The sequence below is a fragment of the Patagioenas fasciata genome, chromosome 3 (genome assembly GCF_037038585.1).
Source record: "Patagioenas fasciata isolate bPatFas1 chromosome 3, bPatFas1.hap1, whole genome shotgun sequence".
Lineage (NCBI taxonomy): Eukaryota > Metazoa > Chordata > Aves > Columbiformes > Columbidae > Patagioenas > Patagioenas fasciata.
The window spans coordinates 119,020,071-119,039,653 of record NC_092522.1 but is presented as its reverse complement, the minus strand read 5'-3'; the positions used below and the strand labels follow the sequence as shown (position 1 = coordinate 119,039,653).

The following is a 19,583-nucleotide window of genomic DNA, read 5'->3' as shown; positions in this document are numbered from 1 at the left end:
GATGGGTCTCACCAGAGCTGAGCAGAGCAGGAAGGTCGCCATCCTCCACGTGCTGGCAATACGTCTCCAAACGCAGCCCAGGATGCTGATGGCTGCCTTTGCTTCAAGGGTGTGTAGCTGGTTCATGTCAACTTGGTGTCCAAGCTGCTTTCCAGCCAAGCAGTTCACAGCCTGCACTGGTACATGGGGTTGTTCCTCCCCAGGGGCAGAATGTGACATTTCCCTTTGAACTTCATGAGCTTCCTGTTGTCCTGTTTCCTCAGCCTGTTGAGGTCCTTCCTGAGCAGCAGCTCTCCCATCTGATCTGTCAGCCACTCCTCACCGTTTTGTATCATCTGCAGACTTGCCAGGTGTGAGTTCAGTCCTGTCATCCAAGGCATTAATGAAGATATTGAATTACTCAGTGTTGACTCCCGTGGCATGCCACTGGTGACTCTTCTCCAGCTGGTCTATGTGTCGTCAATAACAGTGCTTTAATGTTTTGGACAATTTTTAGTCCATTTCACTGTACACTCATCTGGCCTATACTCCACCAGTTTGTGTGTGAGGATATTATGGGAGGCACTGTCCACTGCTTTCCTATCATCCAGTGAGCTCCTCATTTCATTGCAGAAGCCCGTCAGGTTGGTCAAGTGTGATTTTTTTTCTCTTCATACATCTTTGCTGATTCCCACTGTCACCACCCTGGTGCTTTTAGGTGGCACAGGCTCAACTACCTCTCATGCTTCATGGAACAAGAACTTCCAACCCCACAACTGCTGCCAGGGCTCTGAACGTATTCCTGTGTTTCTAAATCTGTTCTATCGGTTCTTATAGTTCTTATAGTCTGTTATAATTTATTTTTATAATACCATAATCAACCTGACTTGTGATTTGACTTTTTTGTTTTGTTTCCTTCCCTCATTCCTTGGTTGGAAGCGTGTGCCAGGTGATGTCTTATGTTTATATTTGAGTTCTTGCCAAAACATGATTGCACCTTGTTTGTTAGAGATCTAGGATAAAGACATCTTCTTTGCACACAGCATGGGAGGTGATTTGTGATGGCTCACGCTGCTTGTGAAAACTCAGGAAAGCGTTGTCTCCCTCTCACATGAGCTCTTGTCCTACTGGATGTGCAAGAAAAGCATGGTTGCCTTCCCAGTGTTCATGCTCAAGCTTGAGAATACTATTTTTCATCCAAAACTTGGTCATTATGGACTTTTAATCTCTAGATAACTGATTTGGGTTGGGTTTGAAACTGAGAAAGCTTGTGTAAAAAGCAGAGGGAAGGTAAGATAGGTGTTTCATAGAGCCATTTTGGTTGGAAAAGGCCTTTAAGATCGAGTCGAACTATTAACCTCTCACTGTCAAGTACTATTTCTGGTAGTTTGTGTTGCTGGAGTGTTCTGCTGCACTTTCTATCAGTTGAGACTTTCTGTTTTTTGAAAGTTTTGGTCAGTTTCTGTTACTGCAGTTCAACTTATTGCTGACTGATTGTAGTATCGTGTCTGTTCTCGTGTGGATCTTTTAGGTGAGTGTTTGAAGCCTTCGGAAGTATAATTCAGAAACATTCAGAACTACTTCTAGCATTCAGAAGTATAATCTGTGGGCTGACACGATTTGTAATTATTTTTACTGTAAGGAGTTGTGATTCCTTAAAAACATCTGTCACCACTGAACACTGTTTTTGCTTGGGTAGATATTATACTTGAGGACCTTTCAGGGGCTTATTTAGTCTGGAGTGTTTTGGCAGTAGAATTGGTGTTTGTCTATCACACCGCAGTCCTAATCACCTGGACGTTCGTCTAGTGTTACTTGCTAATGTTGAAAAGCAAGACTGAGGACCAAATAGTAGAGAGATGTTTAGGATCTTGATGTTTCTCTGTTAAAATGTATGGGACGAAACCATCTTGACATTCCCCATGACCCCTCTCACTTTTCAGGTGAGAGTTTAGATCTGTTTTGTATATGTATCCATGGGAATGAGGGTGGTATTGAGTGTCCTGACAAATACAAGAGGAAATTCAGCACCTAAATCTCAAAAATAAAAAGGTGATATTCATTTGCTGCTGTTTATTTTTGGGACACAGACTCATGGATGATGGCTGGGAAGGTCTCAAGATCCTCCTTTGGTTGTTGACCTGACCACGTTTTACAGCCTGGAAAGGTGACCGAAGTGAACATGTGCATTTCAAGCACAAATATAGAAATGTTCCCCCAAGGAAATAAAGAGGCTTTTTAAATAATTAGTTGATGTTGACACAGCGTGGCTGTGAGTACCTACTACTTCTGTGGAAAAAGGACCAGGTGGTTGGCAGTTGGAGTTGTACCCTGCGATGCTGTTAGAACGTTTACCATGACTGTTGTTGTATTCTGATCCATTTTCCACTGTCCTGTAGTGTATATGGTGAAATATAATACCTACTGCTGTACTTAAATCCAGATTTTATCATGAGAGAAATCTGCAACATGGATATTTAGTACATTTTTTATGCATTTGTAGGTTTCCAAAGCGATTGGGTTGAGTTGGTTGGAAGATGACACTTCTATTTCCAGACTGTAGGTGATGAATGGCAGTTGTCGTTATGATCCGTGGCTGCCAGAATTTCCTACCTGTTGGGCAATATTTCATGTCAGCCACTCAAATAAATTCAGTGCAGGAGCAAGACAGAACTGCTATGTCTGCTGCAGGCAGTAATGGGGAAATCTGATGCTTTGAAGCAAACTTAGAGAATATATTTGGCAAAAGTAAATGTATACAATAAAAAAAGCGTATCTAAGAGTTCCAGGGTGTGTGTCATGAGCACGTAACTCTGGTGATGACTTCTGTTTATAATGAAGAAAACAAATTTTCTTTCTTAAAGGAAAAAAGAAAAAGCAAAACTAAGTCTTCATGTTTATATTTGACTGGCTCCTTTGTTAATGGGTGTATTTAGAAAATAGTTTGCCAGACAGATCATTCCAGCTTCTCTTGTATTTGTGGCACAATCATGTTGTTCTGTGTTTTATTAATAATAAGGGTTTTCTGACTTCATCTATAGGCAGCAGAGGGATACAGGCTGCATTGCAACATGCATTCAGTGGCACTTTTTATCAAAACTGTCCACAGATCAGAATGATGCATTGATTTAATGAAGCTGGAAGTTCAATACCAGGAAGAAATACTTTCTCCTATTTGCTTCCTTAACCTGTGAATTAACAGTTGGATAGAATAAGGAGTAACCTGGGGAAAATCTTTTACAACCATTCAGAATATCTGTCATTTAAGCCTGTTGTACTCTTTGTGCATGTTGGTTGTGATCTGCAGAGGAGAGGGGTGTTTTGGTGAGAACAGTGTTAAATTTGGTAGTGTCTGGGTGTCCTGACTAGATTTGACTGAGTGGGAAAGTTATTTGATTGCTGCAGATTTGTGAAAATCTCTGGTATAAATAATTTGTTGATGAACAAATGAGTTTCTATTGCTAAACAAACCTTAAGCTGTCAGTAAGCAGCTCTCCTGGATCTTGTACAACAGATGGACAAGTATATAATACGTTGCTACGCTCCTCTGAGTAAATTTAATCATATCAAAATTAAAGCCTGCTTGCTTATTCTTCATGATACAAAACCAGATGAATCTGAAGGAGGGTACCTTTTACATGTCTGTGCAAATTAAGTTGTTTTCTATTGTCAATTGTACACCTTCTGGCCATACTACGTTTCTTGGATCAAACCTGCTAAAATACTGTGTATGCAGCAAGCAGTTTTTTTGCAGATGTAGTAGCAGATGCAAGTATGGGAATTAACAAAGCTTTTTGTGTACCTACTGTTAATGTGCACAATTTGAACCTTTTTCCCTCCTTGGCCACGAAATGAGTAACAAACGCTTCCCCTCTGGGCAGTGATTCATAATTGGTAGATCTTGGGCTGGGACTTGGCAGGGCAGTGGAAAAAACCAAACAATAAATAACCCAACCTAAACCAAAAACCAATAAACCAACACTGCCAGCAATCCCTTCCACCACATGTGCACAAAAACCTACTCACCACCACCAAAATATGATCTAGCATCATATTCCTACATTTACTTTATTCTAATAGGTGACTGTCCAGTTTTTCCCCCCTCTCCAAAACGGTTGGGAACACTAGAGTTCACAAATGACTGTTACTGCGGGGGAAACACTTGTCACTAGACCTGCCTTTTTGTACATGCGTGGCCCTGAAGTTGCATTCACTGTGTGTGTTGGTTTTTATTTTGTAGTGGACTATATTGTGGAATATGACTATGACGCAGTGCACGATGATGAGTTGACAATCAGAGTTGGGGAAATCATCAGGAATGTGAAAAGGCTGGAAGAAGAAGGATGGTTAGAAGGGGAGCTGAATGGCAAAAGGGGCATGTTCCCCGACAACTTTGTGAAGGTGAGTTTTCTGCATTGACTTGATTTTGCTGTGATCGTACAGCAGGCTAGTTAATATTGAAATGGTTAGAATACACATCAGTTGTATTTGTAATAAGATTATATTTTTTTAAGCTGGAAGACCTTTTAGATTATTACATTTTCTTATGCTTTTGAAGGCCTTTTTTTGAGTAAGTTCTGCTGTCTCTTCTTATTCGCTTCAGCATTTCTTTTGCTCTGTGCCCTTGTGCTGTGTGTTGTCTCCTTCCTACTTGTACAGTGCACTCACAGTTGTCTGTAGCCATGGTGACCCGCTTTAGTGAGGTGAACTGATGGAAAAAAAAAACAGAAAAAAAACCCCAAACCTACCCCTACAGAAGGCATCAGGTCTTGAGAGACATGATTACAGCTCAGTCAGCTGAGCTGTAATGAAAACCTGTGTCCTTGGGCTGTGGTTGTGTGGGCGCTTCAGCCTGGATGAAGCTCCTTTGTTTGAAGGAGCAATTCTACCCTACCCTGGACTCCCAGCTGCTGCCACTGACTCTTCTGTGGCCATGCAAAGAGACAGGGCAGGGAATCATAGAGTCATAGAATGGTTTGGTTTGGAAGGGGCCTTCAAAACTCAGGTCTCGATGGATGGCAGCACAGCCTTCTGTTGTGTCAGCCACTCCTCCCAGCTTGGTGTCATCAGCAAACTTGCTGATAGTACACTCTATTCCCTCATCCAAATAGTTGATGAAAATATTGAATAATACTGGCCCCAGTACTGACCCTTGAGGCACTGCACTAGATCCAGGCCTCCAGCTGGACTCTGCCCCATTGACCATGACTCTCTGGCTTCTTCCCTTCAGCCAGTTTGCAGTCCACCTCACTACTCGGTTGTCCAGACCGCACTCCCTCATTTTAGCTGTAAGGATGCTGTGGGAAACTGTGTCAAATGCCTTGCTCAAGTCAAGGTAGACCACATCCTCCACTCTGCCATCATCCATCCACCTTGTTACATTCTCATAAAAGGCTATGAGGTTGGTCAAGCACGACTTCCCCTTGGTGAAGCCACGCTGACTGCCCCTAATGACCCTCTTATCTCTGATATGCCTTGAGGTGGCACCAAGGGTAAGTCGCTCCATCAGTGTCCCAGGGATGGAGGTGAGGCTGACCAGTCTATAGTTACCTGGGTCCTCCTTCTTGCCCTTTTTGAAGACTGGAGGGACATTTGCTTTCCTCAAGTCCTCAGGCACCTCTCCTGTTTCCCAAGACTTGGCAAAGATGATGGAGAGCGGTCCAGCAATGACCTCAGCCAGCTCCCTCAGCACCTGTGGGTGCATCCTGTCCAGACCCACGGATTTATGGATGTCCAGATTGCCTAACTGCTCCCTAACCCAGTCCTCATCAACCGAGGCAAACTCCTCCATTGTCCTGACTTCCTCTGGGGCCTCAGGGGTACAGGGCTCCCCAGGACAGCCTCCGGCAGAGTAGACAGAGACAAAGAAGGCATTCGGTAGCTCTACCTTCTCTGTATCTTCTGTCACCAGGGCACCCACCTCGTTCATCAGTGGGCCTACATTGCCTCTGGTGTTGGTTTTATCTACTATGTATTTGAAAAAGCTCTTTCTGTTGTCCTTAACCACTCTCACCAGGTTTAATTCTAAGGAAGCTTTAGCTTTCCTAGTTGCCTCCCTACACCCTCTGACAACAGCCTTATATTCTCACCAAGTGGCCAACCCTTCCTTCCATGATCTATAAACTCTCCTCTTCCACTTGAAGGCAGTAATTTTTGATTTACTGCAGAGGGATTTAGGAGTCTACCTTTTAAAATTGATGTGAATAATACAGTTGTTTTCAGAGAGGGTCTTTTACTAAGGAAGAGTTTGTATGGATGCCTTTCACTTAGGTCTAATATTTGAAGCTGTTTGTTGTTCAGTTCAAAAACGATTTTGGGATTTGAGTCCTGTATAAATAGTAACTTAATTTCACCTTAAGTGATGTTTTAATGATTACTGTGTTGATGATGCACTTAATTGGCACTTAAGTGGCATATAGGAAGAAAACATCAGTCACAGCTCTTCTCTGGTTCTTGTGTCAAGACCATCTTTCTGCTGAACAGCAAAGGGGGTGTTGGATGTAGCTTGTTTCCATGTTAAGTACTAAATTTGTTGGGTGTTTTCTTGCCCTTCTGCAGCTGTGGCTTTTCTAAACTTGATTTTGAATTATTTTCATCCTGAAAAATCTTTTTGCATCTCAGCTCCAGGTGTTTTTAGCTGTACAGCTATTCATTATGTGCATGGCATGGGTGTGTATCCTGAGTTACAGTGGACGTAAAGTTTTCCAAAAGGTGGGGGGATCTGGAGAAGTAAAAAGCCAGCTGTGTAGAAGAAAGTTATCTCTTTGGTTTCATGACAACAGGGTATATCTTGCCTTCTTGATGCTGGAGTTGAACACGGTTATGAGGGTGATCTTGGAAACTTTTATGATGGTATGCATAGGCTGGAAGACTTGTTCAGTGATGAGAAAGTATTAATTGTTAGGGAAGTGAAGACGATGGTTTTCTTCATGGCCAATGTGATTGTAGTTTCTGCTTAGAAGTTAATTTACAGGTACTGATAGTTTGAGAAACTATTTCTAGGAAAGCTGTTGCAGAAATGTGGGGTTTTTCTGCCTTTGTCCCCCTGTAGTAGGTTGTTGATAGTGCAGGGTCTATGAAATTCTGCTGTAACTACCTGACAGGAGGTTGTAGCATGGAGTGTGTTGGTCTCTTCTCCCACGTAGCAAGTGATAGGATGAGAGGAAATGACCTCAAGTTGTGCCAGGGAAGTTTCGGATTGGATATTAAGAAAAATTTATTCATGAAAAAGGTTGCAAAGCAGTGGCACAGGCTGCCCAGGGAAGTGATGGAGTCACTGTCCCTGGAGGTGTTTAAAGAACGTGTAGATGAGGTTCTTAAGGACATGGTTTAGTGCTAGATTTAGGTTGTGGTTGGACTTGATGATATTAAGGGTCTCTTCCAATCAAAATGATTCTATGATTCTGTGACTGAAGTGCTGCAAATACCAAACCTCAACAGCTAAGCTCAAATGCTCCAGCTTGGCCTGATGCAATGCGAACACCCACGAGGTGTGGGCGAACTGCAGGAGGGAGGTGGAAACAAACTGAAGCAGGGTTGTACTTTGGCCTCGTGAACAAGGAAGGTCCCTTGAGAAATGGATTTACTGATTCGCTACCTCACCCAGTAGCTTGGTGAGGTGGTGGTGGACTGTGTCTCCTCTGGGCTTCCTATAGGAAAGCTGCCCAGAGAGGCTGTGGAGTCTCCTTCTCTGGAGACATTCAAACCCACCTGGACACATTCCTGTGCGATCTGCTCTGGTGAACCTGCTTCAGCAGGTGGCTTGGACTGGATGATCTCCAGAGGTCCCTTTCAACCCCAACCAGTCTGTGATTCTGTGTCTTGCTGTTCTGAGCAGGAGACTCCTTATGGCTCCTGCAAGGGGGTGTAGGGTTGAGAGTAGAGAAGCGTAGCAAGTTGATTGGGAGGGGTAATGACAAGAAGGAAGCTGAAGAGGGACAGATACTGCCAAGTTCTTTTGACCCACATGAAAGGGAAAGGAGGCTGAAGGTCTGAAGGATTCAGTGAGGAGGAAACAGCTGGAAGGACATTGTACTGGGGGGAGCTCAGGTGCATGGGATGGACCTCTCAGGTCAGGTCAGTAGAAGTGTGATGAGAATCAGTTCATGTGGGCAGGACCAAGGGTTCCTCTGGTTTACACATTTGGATGTGAGATTCTGGGACTGTACTTGAATAATTATTCCTTTCTGAAAGGATGATCTCTGAGGTCTTTTCCAACCCAGTTGATTCTGTGATTCTGTGACCTTCTTATTCTCTTGTTGCGAGTGTAATTTTGTGTGTTATGTGGAGATCTGACCTGAACTCATTATATGGAGAAAATCTGTTTGGTGGTTTGTTAAGAATTGAACTGAGGCAAGGGTATAATCTGTCCATGCAGAATTTGGATGATAAATTATAATCTGTGCTGATCTGAAAAGGACTAGCATTTGAAGCTGAAAATGCATGTGTTATTCACTAGATTTGCTTAGCCTCTTCATGTATAAAACATTTAAAAACATAGTGATATATGACAAATTAAGCTGGGTGAAGATGGGCATGTTTTCTTTTCCAAGTGTTAGATATTTATTGAGAAGATAAGTGAGTTCTTTAGAAGAAGCCCTTTGTTTTCATAAGACAACTGCAGGAAAACGTGGGGGGAGGTGCTAATTCCAGCTAATTTGGTTTTTGCCCGTTTTGTTAGTTTGTCTCTGCTTCATCCCATCCCAGGGCAGGAAAAGAGCGTGTTGCTTTGGTGGCACCTGCAAGCTCTCCTTGGTTGCCAAGCTGCTGTTTTTTGCCCGTTTGAAGGACAACCAGAATGTGGACGGAAGGATTATAGCTGCGTGCTGCCTGGACCTGTTGGGTGCCCCAGATTCAGACTGTGTTTTTGCTGCTAAAGCACATCAATCCCCTTCTGTTCCCTCCTTCTGGGCTCTGCTAATACATAGGATTTACTGATTTTTTTACACTGCTCCTCATACTTTGACTTTTACGTGCTTTGACAAATGCATCTTTTCTGTTTGAAGTGCGACCAAGTGCTGTCAACTTCATTTTGAGTTGTTGAAGTTGTGCAGGAAATAGCTTTGTGATTATGTCTCCCCTTTTTTTTTCTCTTCCTCAAGTCTTCGAGATATTGTGAAATAGTGTTATGTAGTGGTAGTGGGTTTATGTTTTGTGTAGTAGTAGCGATTGGGTCTTTGCTGTCAGAATTTCAGCAAAGGAATTTGACGTTGTGTTTTCAAATGGGTTAATCTGTTGTATGGACAAGTAGGTGAGCTAAGCACTATATGGCTTTGGAGTTCTCCTATGCAGAAGGGATTGTATGGAAGCTTCCTGTGATTACTGCTGGGATGCTGATGCTTGGTATATTGTAGTATCTTTCGGTGATTTTTTGGTTGGGTTTTTCTAGCTTCTACCCCAACTTTTTGCCCATTCATGGTGACATCCTGAAGAAGGATCGTGCTTGGTGCTGCCTTGTTCCTCGTGCCAGCTGGGACTGGGCATTTACTGTGGACCTGTCAGTTGTCAGGTTGACCAACAGTCTGAGATGATCTGTGCCAAAAGGTGCAGTTCTTGGTGCTTTCACCTGCTTTGGTTTGAATTAAAAGAAATAGAACAGGTAGACTCAGTTAAGGGGAACCCCACAAAGCCTCCAAAACATCCTCAGATATTCATGTGACAGTGTCACTGCGTTGGATGAAGAGTGGGAGGTGTTGTAGAGGTTGGGAGGGAAGTCAGCGGGTGGGATGTCCAAAGGAATCTTGAAACCAGAGCTCAGGGGCGGTGAAGAAGCTTGCGGTGACTGTGTAGTTGAAAACAAGAAGGTAAAGTACAAGCAATTACACTGCCCACTAGTGAAGCTAACTTCACTTAATTCACTTTTCAGTGACAGGTCTTTGTAGAGACTTTTTGCCTGTATTGTTTTGTTGGATTTTGCAGTGAATAGATTTCCAGTTTTATTAGCAAAACCCATTTTGAAATGCCCATTCGGACTATGTGCAGATATGCTTTTAGTGGTATTGAAATATTTGAATTAGAGTTCTTGTTCCTGACATTGTTATTGCCATTTTTTTCCCTCTTCCTGTATGGGCAATTTCAAATAAACAACTTAATAAATTCCTGAAAGAAATTAGCCATGGAAACACAGCAGACTTTTATTGTTGTCTATCAGAGTGGCTTTTCCTTTCTAAATTTCGTCACGGTGCAAAACACGCACGTGGTCATTCATCTCCAGTGTGGGTCAGAGCAGCGCGCTAACACTGTTAGATTGAATGTGTGAGGATTTGGGGGATGTTAAAATGTGTGAGATGTGGAAAGCTTTTTTCATTTAGGGTTGGGTTTTTTTCACTGAATCACAGAATGTTAGGAATTGGAAGGGACCTTGAAAGCTCATTCAGTCCAATCGCCCTGCCGGAGCAGGAACACCCAGATGAGGTTACACAGGAAGGTGTCCAGGTGGGTTTGAATGTCTGCAGATTAGGAGACTCCACAACCCCCCTGAGCAGCCTGATCCAGTGTCTGTCCCTCGCTGGGAAGAAGTTTCTTCTCAAATTTAAGTGGAACCTCTTGTGTTCCAGTTTGTACCCAGTGCCCCTTGTCCTATCATTGGTTGTCACTGAGAAGAGCCTGGCTCCATCCTCATGACACTCACCCTTTAGATATTTATAAACATTAATGAGGTCACCCCTCAGTCTCCTCTTCTCCAAGCTAAAGAGACCCAGCTCCCTCAGCCTTTCCTCATAAGGGAGATGCTCCACTCCCTTCAGCATCTTTGTTGCCCTGCACTGGACTCTCTCCAGCACTTCCCTGTCCTTCTGGAACTGAGGGGCCCCAAACTAGACACAATATGTGGTCTCACCAGGGCAGAGTAGAGGGAAAGGAGAACCTCTCTCGCCCTACTAACCACCCCCCTTCTAATCCCCCCCAGGTACCATTGGCCTTCCTGGCCACAAGGGCCCAGTGCTGGCTCATGGTCATCCTGCTGTCCACCAGGACCCCCAGGTCCCTTTCCCCTATGCTGCTCTCTAATAGATCATTCCCCAACTTATATTGGAACCTGGGGTTATTTCTACCCCAGGTTGTTCGTTTGTATTTTGTTGTTTGTTTATTTTGAGTAGCTTTATCGTCTCTCTAGCCAAAAAAACAGTCGATAAGCTGGAAGTGATGATTTGGCATTCGCACTTCTACTCATTTTTGAAGTTTTTTTGTCCATACCTAGCTGAGAAGGTTTTTAAGAACCTAAGTTCCTTGTTTTATTTCGTTTATTGTCATCTTAGTTATATAACCAGCTCTATTGAGTAATACATCTTTTCATGCTAGTAAAACCAGTTTGATCATAAGCGCAAGGCAATAACTCACAGGAGGGAGGAGCAGCGAATAGATTAATTAGTACCTTTCATTGGTTAAGGTAGAAAAAGTTTGCCGGTAGGCACCGGGGACATTCTGGTGAGCAAGCTGGACCCTTCTACCAGTGTGTTTGGGATTGTCACCACCTCGGCCACTGCTCAGCACAGGTCAGGTCTGCGATAGAGTTGGACCAGAGAAAAGGTTTTGCCTGCGCAGGTGTGTGCGGCCGCCCCCACTTTGTGCCAAGCCTGGATCTTTCTCAGGTTAACACATGAACTTTGCTCGCTGTGACATTTTTTTCTTCCTCCCCCTAAATAAAAAAAAAGCAAAACTACAACACTGGGTGTGTTCGAGCAAATATGTCCTTGGAAGCGGTAAGCTTGCTTTATTTTCCATATGTTCTTAATAGCAAATATGTTGTAAGCAGACTTTGTGTTTTGGGGTCACGAACATGAACAGCAGCACAAGTTTTAAAGTTGTGATTGTAATACAATTTTTCAATTGTATTTAATATATAGTGTGAATTCTTGGCCTTAGAGTTGTTTTTGTAATAAAATTACTTCGTTTTGGTTTAGCTTATCTGTCCTTCTGTAGCATACAGAGAAACCTAAGAACTGTGAACAACTATGGTGCAATATGAAGAATTTATTTTAAAAAGGGTGATTTGGGGTTTTTTTTGTTTGTTTTTTTTTAGGGTTACTTTTGTGTGCAACTTCCTGGTCTATGTGTTTTTCCATGCAAAACCAAACCCACATCCCTATCCTTCCTTTAAAATCCCCATAGACCAAAATTTAAGAGTATTAGCACAGCTGACCTACCTTCCTAAGGTTGTGTCTCTGCTACCAGTTTGCCGTGTTCTCACTGGTGCTGTGAACCGGTGAAAAACTCCTTCAGGTGCAGCGTCTTCTGTAATTCCTTGTCAAAAATAGAAATTGGCCTTGACCAGACCTTTAAACAGGAATCATGGAGTCAGGAGGTATCACGGGCTTCTCTCTTCTGGGTCGTTCCTTAACCCAAACACAGTTAGGTAGTATAACCTTAATTAAAAAAACCCCAGCAGATTAATAACTGTAAGCTTTAAAATAATGTATATACAATAAGACATGTGCATTTAGTTTGAAGTAATAAGGGTGTCTTTATGGAATGGAATAAAACACATACCTATTTCCACAATTGTGGGGTTTGTTCCTTTGCTGAGTTTTAAACCAGACACCTGTTCTGTCCGAATTCTTTCTCCAAGCCTTACTTGGATGCAAAATTAGATACCCAATAATTTATCAATCGCATCAGTCAAGTGATTTTGTGGTTTATACAACTGCTGATCATCATACAGCTGCTGATAGGAAGGTGCTGTCTGTTGTTCCTGCTGATTTTCTTTTTCTTCTGGCTTCTGGAGAAAATGGTGCCACTGGAACATGTGTTATCAGGGGTGCCACGTGGGTTTGCCTGAGCTGCTCCCGTCAATCCCATCCATCGGCAGGTCTGGGATTTGCGAGAGTGGGGATAATTACTCTTGTGCTTGTGGGGTGAGAGCCGGATGTCTACTGACCAGCCATTTTGGCCTGAATAAACAAGAAAACAGGTTTATTTCAACCAGAATGTCAGGATAAATGGTTTGGGTGAGCCATTGGGGAAACCATTAAGATTAAAACCAACCAAATGAGAAAGGAAACAAACAAAAAAACCCCAAACAGCAGGAAGCATTGGCAGATATAGACAGTGGCCCTGATATATAGGCATATAGTCATATATAAGAGGTTTTGCTGGGATTCAGAGCTCCTCATGCATTATTTATATTCTTGTGATTTTATTTTGTTTTCTCTCGGTCAAATCACTAGATTGACTGTTTGTGTTTGTATCAGTTGGGCCCTGACTCTGAGTTCCCTCTGCAAACTGATTGTGTCTGACGAGAAAGGGGAAAAAGCGAAGTCTTGAGGTTGGTTTGAGTTTGCGGATGGTCCGAGACTTTGCACCACAGAGTTGCTGTTGCGGACACAGCCTGTGTGCCAGGTTGTCTCTGTTCAATCACTATGTCTGCACTTGGATTTTATTGCCGTTTTGGTTGAGGATGTGTGAATCATTTCATATTCCAAGGCAGTACAGGTATGTTGATTGTAAAGATATGAGAAAGTTATGTAGCTATATAAATAATTTTTCTTGATGGACTGTTAGATCTGAAAGGTCACAGATGCTTTCCTCAGAAGCTTTAAGTATGGAAGATGTGGTGAAATGATGTGGCACTTCCCTGTTCTGGATGAGCACATGTGGTTTAAAATGTTTAGAAAAAAAAATCACGTGTCAAAAAGTTTTCAGTTTGCATTTGAAAATTGTTGTTTCAGTGTAAGAGTAAAAATCTGTAGCATTGTGAAGTCTTCCGTGGCTGAATGCGAACACAGAAGGAAGAAAACACTTGTGCTTCTTTTACTATTTAATATTTAAAATATATTTATTCTGTATTTCGAAATACTGTGTTGTCAAGACCATAGGAGAAATGGAAAGAGCTGAATTTTGCTGCAGTGCTGGTACCAGTATAGGAGGAAACTTGAGGTACTGTTCTGAAGAACAGCAGGATAAAATGTGATTAATGACTCATGTGAATCCTGCTTAATATACTAATAATTCTCTCTGATTTGAGTTATCCAAGATTCTTGATTGTATACATGCTTCTTACTTTTAAGTGGCGTATCGGCTTGTGATGTTATTCTGTCTGGTAGTGCTGCTCAGTTTGAGTGTAATGGTTTGTTGCACAAGTGAGTCAGGAAGGAGGCACAGGTATATATACAGGTAGTTATTCCTTTAACCACATGAAACAGTCTGCTCTTTTGCCCTTGGTTATTTAGTTTTACACTTGATTTGTGTGCAATTTTATAACTTCCTCTGCTATTCTCTAGCTGGAAGCAAACAGGGCGCTTTACATCAGATGGTGTTTGCTATTGTTACCATTGTTAAGTCAACTCCATAAAGCATTGCCAGCATCTTGATCAGCAATAACTGGCTGGACACATGCAAAAAATTTACTTCTAAGTTTGGACCTAAACCATATGCAAAAGTCTAAAATATGACCAAGTACATACTCTGGAATTAACATACATAGTAGCAAAAAGGTCAGTTTTCCAGGCAATGTAATATGTCGTGTTTGTTACATCCTGGGAGGCTTTGGGTGTGCATTCCGGCCCTGTATTTTTAGTACTTTATAATATGTCTAATAAATCAATGTGTGTACACCCAACACAGTTAATATTAAATCTCTTCTCTGCCTTTTTTTTCAAATGAGGTTGAATGAAGTAATCGACTTGTGAACCTTTAAACTTGTGTGAGGTGAGCTCATCAGGCCTGTTGTCTTGTAATGTTTATACCACTTGTGCAGATATTTTTGTATGGTTATCATTTTGGAAGGGGGAAGTGAGCTTTCCTCTACCGCAGTATTTTCAGTACTGAATTTATTTTTGTATGTTTTCCATCCTTAAACACGAAGTTCTATCTAATATTATGAGCTGATCTCAAAATTAGATGTTGTAAATGTTTTCCAGGCTTAACAAGTTTTTTGAATACTTTTCACTTCTTAAAAATAATATTTTTGTGTATGTATGTGAGTTTGTTAGCTTTGAACTTAGTGTAATAAGCTTTCAAACAGTTAGAAACTGATGATGACAGCAGCTACCCTGTCACCTGGCCGTTTTCAGTTGAAAATGTTATTGTGCGAATCTTTGATAAAATGTAACCTTTGAACCTCTTTTAATCTCCATGGCAATTTTGAGATGTATATTTTTAGCTCTTATTTGTCAAATGTCTTAAGCATTTTGTGTCTTAGGCAAGAGTTGTGATGGGATGTAGATGTGGAAATGTTTTAACTTTAACCCTTGTGCAGAGGTGGCCGTGATTGAAGTGCTGGAGGTTTTATAGGGAATGGAAAGAGATGGGTGCTCTGGAAAAGGGAGACAAGGAAGAAGAAATCCAAATACATCAGTGGGAAGCCAGGATGATGGATGGTGTAGAAGTTAATGGCTCACACATTTCTCTGGACCAGCAATCCCAGAATCACAGACTGGTTGGGGTTGGAAGGGACCTCTGGAGATCATCCAGTCCAACCCACCTGCTAAAGCAGGTTCACCAGAGCAGATCACACAGGAATGTGTCCAGGTGGGTTTGAATGTCTCCAGAGAAGGAGACTCAACAACCCCTCTGGGCAGCCTGTTCCAGGGCTCTTGTACCTCAGAGTAAAGAAATTTCTCCTCACGTTTAAATTGAACCTCCTGTGCTTTGGTCTGTGCCGGTTACCACTCATCTGTCATTGGGCACCACTGAAAAGAGTCTGGTCCATCCTCTTGACACCCACCTTGAGGTATTTGTAAGCATTGATGAGATCCCCTCTCAGCTTCTCTTCTCCAGGCTGAACAGACCCAGCTCTCTCAGTGTATCCTCATGAGAAAATGCTCCAGGCCCCTCATCATCTTCATAGCCCTCACTGGACTCCCTCCAGTAATTCCTTGTCCTTCTTAAACTGGGGAGCCCAGAACTGGAGACAGAACTGCAGATGCAGCCTCACCAGATCAGAGTAGAGGGGGAGGAACAACCTCCCTCGACCTGCTGGTCACACTTTTCCTAATGCACCCCAGGTACCATTGACCTTCGTGGCCACAAGGGCACATTGCTGGCTCATGGTCAACCTGTTGTCAACCAGAACTCCCAGGTCCTTCTCTGCAGAGCTGCTTTCCAGCAGGTCCATCCCCAACCTGTAGTGGTGCCTGGGGTTGTTCCTCTCCAGGTGCAGGACCCTGCGCTTGCCCTTGTTGAACTTCATCAGGTTCTTCTCTGCCCAGCCCTCCAGCCTGTCCAGGTCTTGCTGGATGGCAGCACAGCCTTTTGGGCTTCTTAGAGGCACTTAACTGGGAGAAGGGGAATAAATGTGTCGTGTGCCTTCCCTTGCATGGGAAGTTTGATGAAACACCACGTGCTGTGGAAGCCGGGTCTGTGTCTCACCCTCTGCCATGTGTGATTCTTTGTTTCATTGATCTACAGTACTGTTTTGTGGCTGGTGGTTGTCAGGACATTAAATGTTAGTCTATAAAACAATTACAAGAAATATAATTAAATTTCCATAGGTATAAGCAAGTAGAATGGAAGAGAAATGCGATTAACATTTTAAGATGTTTTTATCTGGCTGTGAATGTGGCGGCACCATAAAATATGATTTAGGTATTATTTTTAGAGATCTTTTAAGGGTAACTTTTTTTCTTAATGAGGTAATTGTAAAACATTGAGGTAAACATCTGTGCTTCCTTTAGTTACTCCTGTTAATTTGGGATTCTCTGCTCCATTGTTGGTCGGCCTGGTGATCTGACTGCTGTGCTTTTCTGCATCTGGGTTTTGGTCCTTGTTGAATGCAGATGGAAAGAGTCCTTTGAACTTGGGCAAAAGCTTCTTAGGATTATAAGATATTACACTATTTTAGGTCTTTTGTATCTTGCAGATATTAGCAAGACTTCAGATTAGAATCTGTTCTGACACTGCTGGCACAGGCTTTATAGTTACACAGTTCTCAACAATAAACATTAATTGTTTGTGTATATATATATAACTAAAATAGATACATGTGAAATAATAATATATATATATAATCTGTATCAAGATCTGAAATTCCAAGCCTGCTTCTACATTCCTTATGTAGAGAGGAATTTTCCTTATTTAGGAAAGTCCAGTTGTTTGCCTGTTGTTCACCTTCAAATATTAAATGTATTCAGTGGCTCAAGTTTTGGTCTGGAAGTCTGAAGTGACTCAGTAATTCTTTTATGCTTCCAAGAGATCCTTTTTATTTCATGTGTTATATATTGTGAGAAAGAAGTGATACCTTGTTTGATTGATGCCTTTCTTAGTAACAGGGAGGCAGTGTGATTATCTGATCTGTATTTAGCATAGATTATAACAGATATAAAAATATTGGTGACTGGTTAAACTTCATGCTGAATGATGTGATGTGGGTGTGATTTAATAGAAGGAAACATTGGGGTTCTGTCTGCAAACTGGAGACGTGTGAGCCTGGCTTGAGTCACTTCTGTAAGTAATTATATCTTATTTTTGGGTGAGAACGTTGGAAATTGTGATTTGAATCCTCAGCAGGCACAGATATTAATAATTCAACTTTCTGCAAATATTTTTTCAATCATTTATGAAGCTGCTATGCACAGAGAGGCCACAGATGTTTTCTAGCATTGCTTGATGGTGGAGATGTTTATCTACCAGGACTTTGCATCCTTGCACACTGTAATGTTTGAAGCGTGCGAAAACTCCAGCTGTAAATGGATAGCTCTGCGTAAAACTCTTATAAGAAGCTTTTAGGGGAATTTCCAAAGCCGTGGCATTTGGCGTTTGAGCGAGTGTTGTGCTGTGCTGAGGAACTACAGCAAGAGCCGCTTCCCCAGCAGTGTCTGTAGCTCCTGTGAAAGCTGCTGAGGATTCGTGTCAGCTGGAAACTTATTTCTAACCTTAGTCTTGAACAGAAATGCCTTTGACTGGGATATACAGAAGTCAGAATATGAAGCAAGTTCAGTTTTGGAAGAAGCAAAGATGAAGAGAGTGATGCTGCCTTACTGTTGGTTCAGCCCGATCGTGGGTCAGCACCTGAAAAATAAAGCCAGTGATTTACTGTTTAACAGTTCCTACTTCAGCCATAAATTAGGCCAAAAAAACAACCAAAAAAACCAACCCATGGCACATGTTGAAGTGCCCAGGAGGTAATTTGTCTTGCAAAACAAAGGTTATCAAGTTTATCCATTCTTCAGATGGGAACTACTTTCATCTTCAAAGTGATTTGTTTCTGTTTTCAAGAATAACATTAAATTCTCTGGGGAGTTGGGGGCCGAGCTCTTCTGGTGTGAGGTGGAACCTGCTCTGACCTGAGTGCTCCAGGGAAAGAGCTCGGGAGCTGCTCAGCTGTTTTGGCTCATAAATTCACTTGATCTGTCCCTTTATTTTGTGGCAAGTGTGGCAAAGGAATGAGGCAGATTAGGAATAGCAAATTGTAATCTTTCTTTCTTTGCCTTTACTAAATACTTCACCTCTTTGGGTGCCTGCATTGAGGACAAGAAAATGTTTTCTAGTCAAGAAGGAGACACTGGGAAAATGAAAGGATGTGGGATATCTTACATTTAAGAGACTGGAGATGTTAAAGCTGCTGTGCCTGCCTGTCTGCTGCTGTAACTAAGACTGTACATACAAGAGGTAGTGGTTGCTTAAATAACTAGCTATGTGAAATGTTTGTGTTCCAGGAACCATGATATTTCATTCAACTTAAAACAGATTGTGGCTCGCAGTATCTGCTCTGTATGCAGCTGTACAGATTTTTGGATATCTTTATATAGTCACACATATATGTATGTGTTATTTTTCAGTGATGGGGTTTTGCAGGTTGTGAGAAGAGACAAACTTTTATAATGTAGATTTATCACAGAACAGTTTGTGTTGGAAGGGACCATCAAAGCTCACCCAGTCCAACCCCTGCCATGAGCAGGGACATCTTCACCCAGATCAGGTTGCTCAGAGCCCCGTCCAGCCTGGCCTGGGATGTCTCCAGGGATGCGGCATCCACCACCTCTCTGGGCAACATGGGCCAGGGTCTCACCACCCTCACTGTAAAAAATTTCTTATGTCTGGCCTGAATCTCCTCTCTTTTAGTTTAAAACCATCGCCCCTTGTCCTGTTGTAACTGGCCCTGCTAAAAAAGTCTGTCCCCATCTTTTCTTATGGGCCCCTTTTAAGTACTGAAATGCTGCAATAAGGTCTCCCTGAAGCCTTCTCTTCTCCAGGCTGAACAACCCCAACTCTCTCAGCCTGTCCTCCCAGCAGAGCTGTTCAAACCTCAGATCATTTCTGTGGCTCCTCTGGCCCCTCTCCAACAGGTCCATGTGTGTCCTGTGCTGAGGGCTCCAGAGCTGAACACGGAACTGCAGATGGGGTCTCACCAGAGCGGAGCAGAGGGGCAGAATCACCTCCCTCCACCTGCTGGACACGCTGCTGGTGATGCAGCCCAGGATACAATTGCCCTTTCTCAGCTGCAAGTGCACATTGCTGCCTCATGTCCAATCTTTCATCCACCAGCACCCCCACATCCTTCTTGGTAGAGCTGCTCTCAATCCCTTCATCCCCAGTCTGGATTGATACCGGGGGTTGCCCCGACTCAGGTGGAGGACCTTACATAAGCTTCCAATTCCTCCTTCTGCCCTAAAGTAAGTGATGAGTTCAATTCTGACTTCGTTATTTTCTGCCCAGTAAAATATGAATTA

General features: G+C 42.5%; 1 protein-coding gene across 3 annotated transcripts in view; it reads left to right on the top strand.

Annotated features, from left to right (window-relative positions):
• Window positions 1–19,583, top strand: part of CD2AP (CD2 associated protein) — an 87,936-nt gene that overhangs the window by 18,818 nt on the left and 49,535 nt on the right. For 2 of the 3 annotated variants that reach the window (XM_071807120.1, XM_065835112.2), the window contains exon 2: window positions 4,220–4,380. The exons of the other annotated variant lie outside the window; for it this stretch is intronic. In XM_071807120.1, the coding sequence (XP_071663221.1) occupies window positions 4,220–4,380 (161 nt within the window). The remainder of the gene's footprint in view (window positions 1–4,219; window positions 4,381–19,583) is intronic. 3 annotated transcript variants of the gene reach the window in all.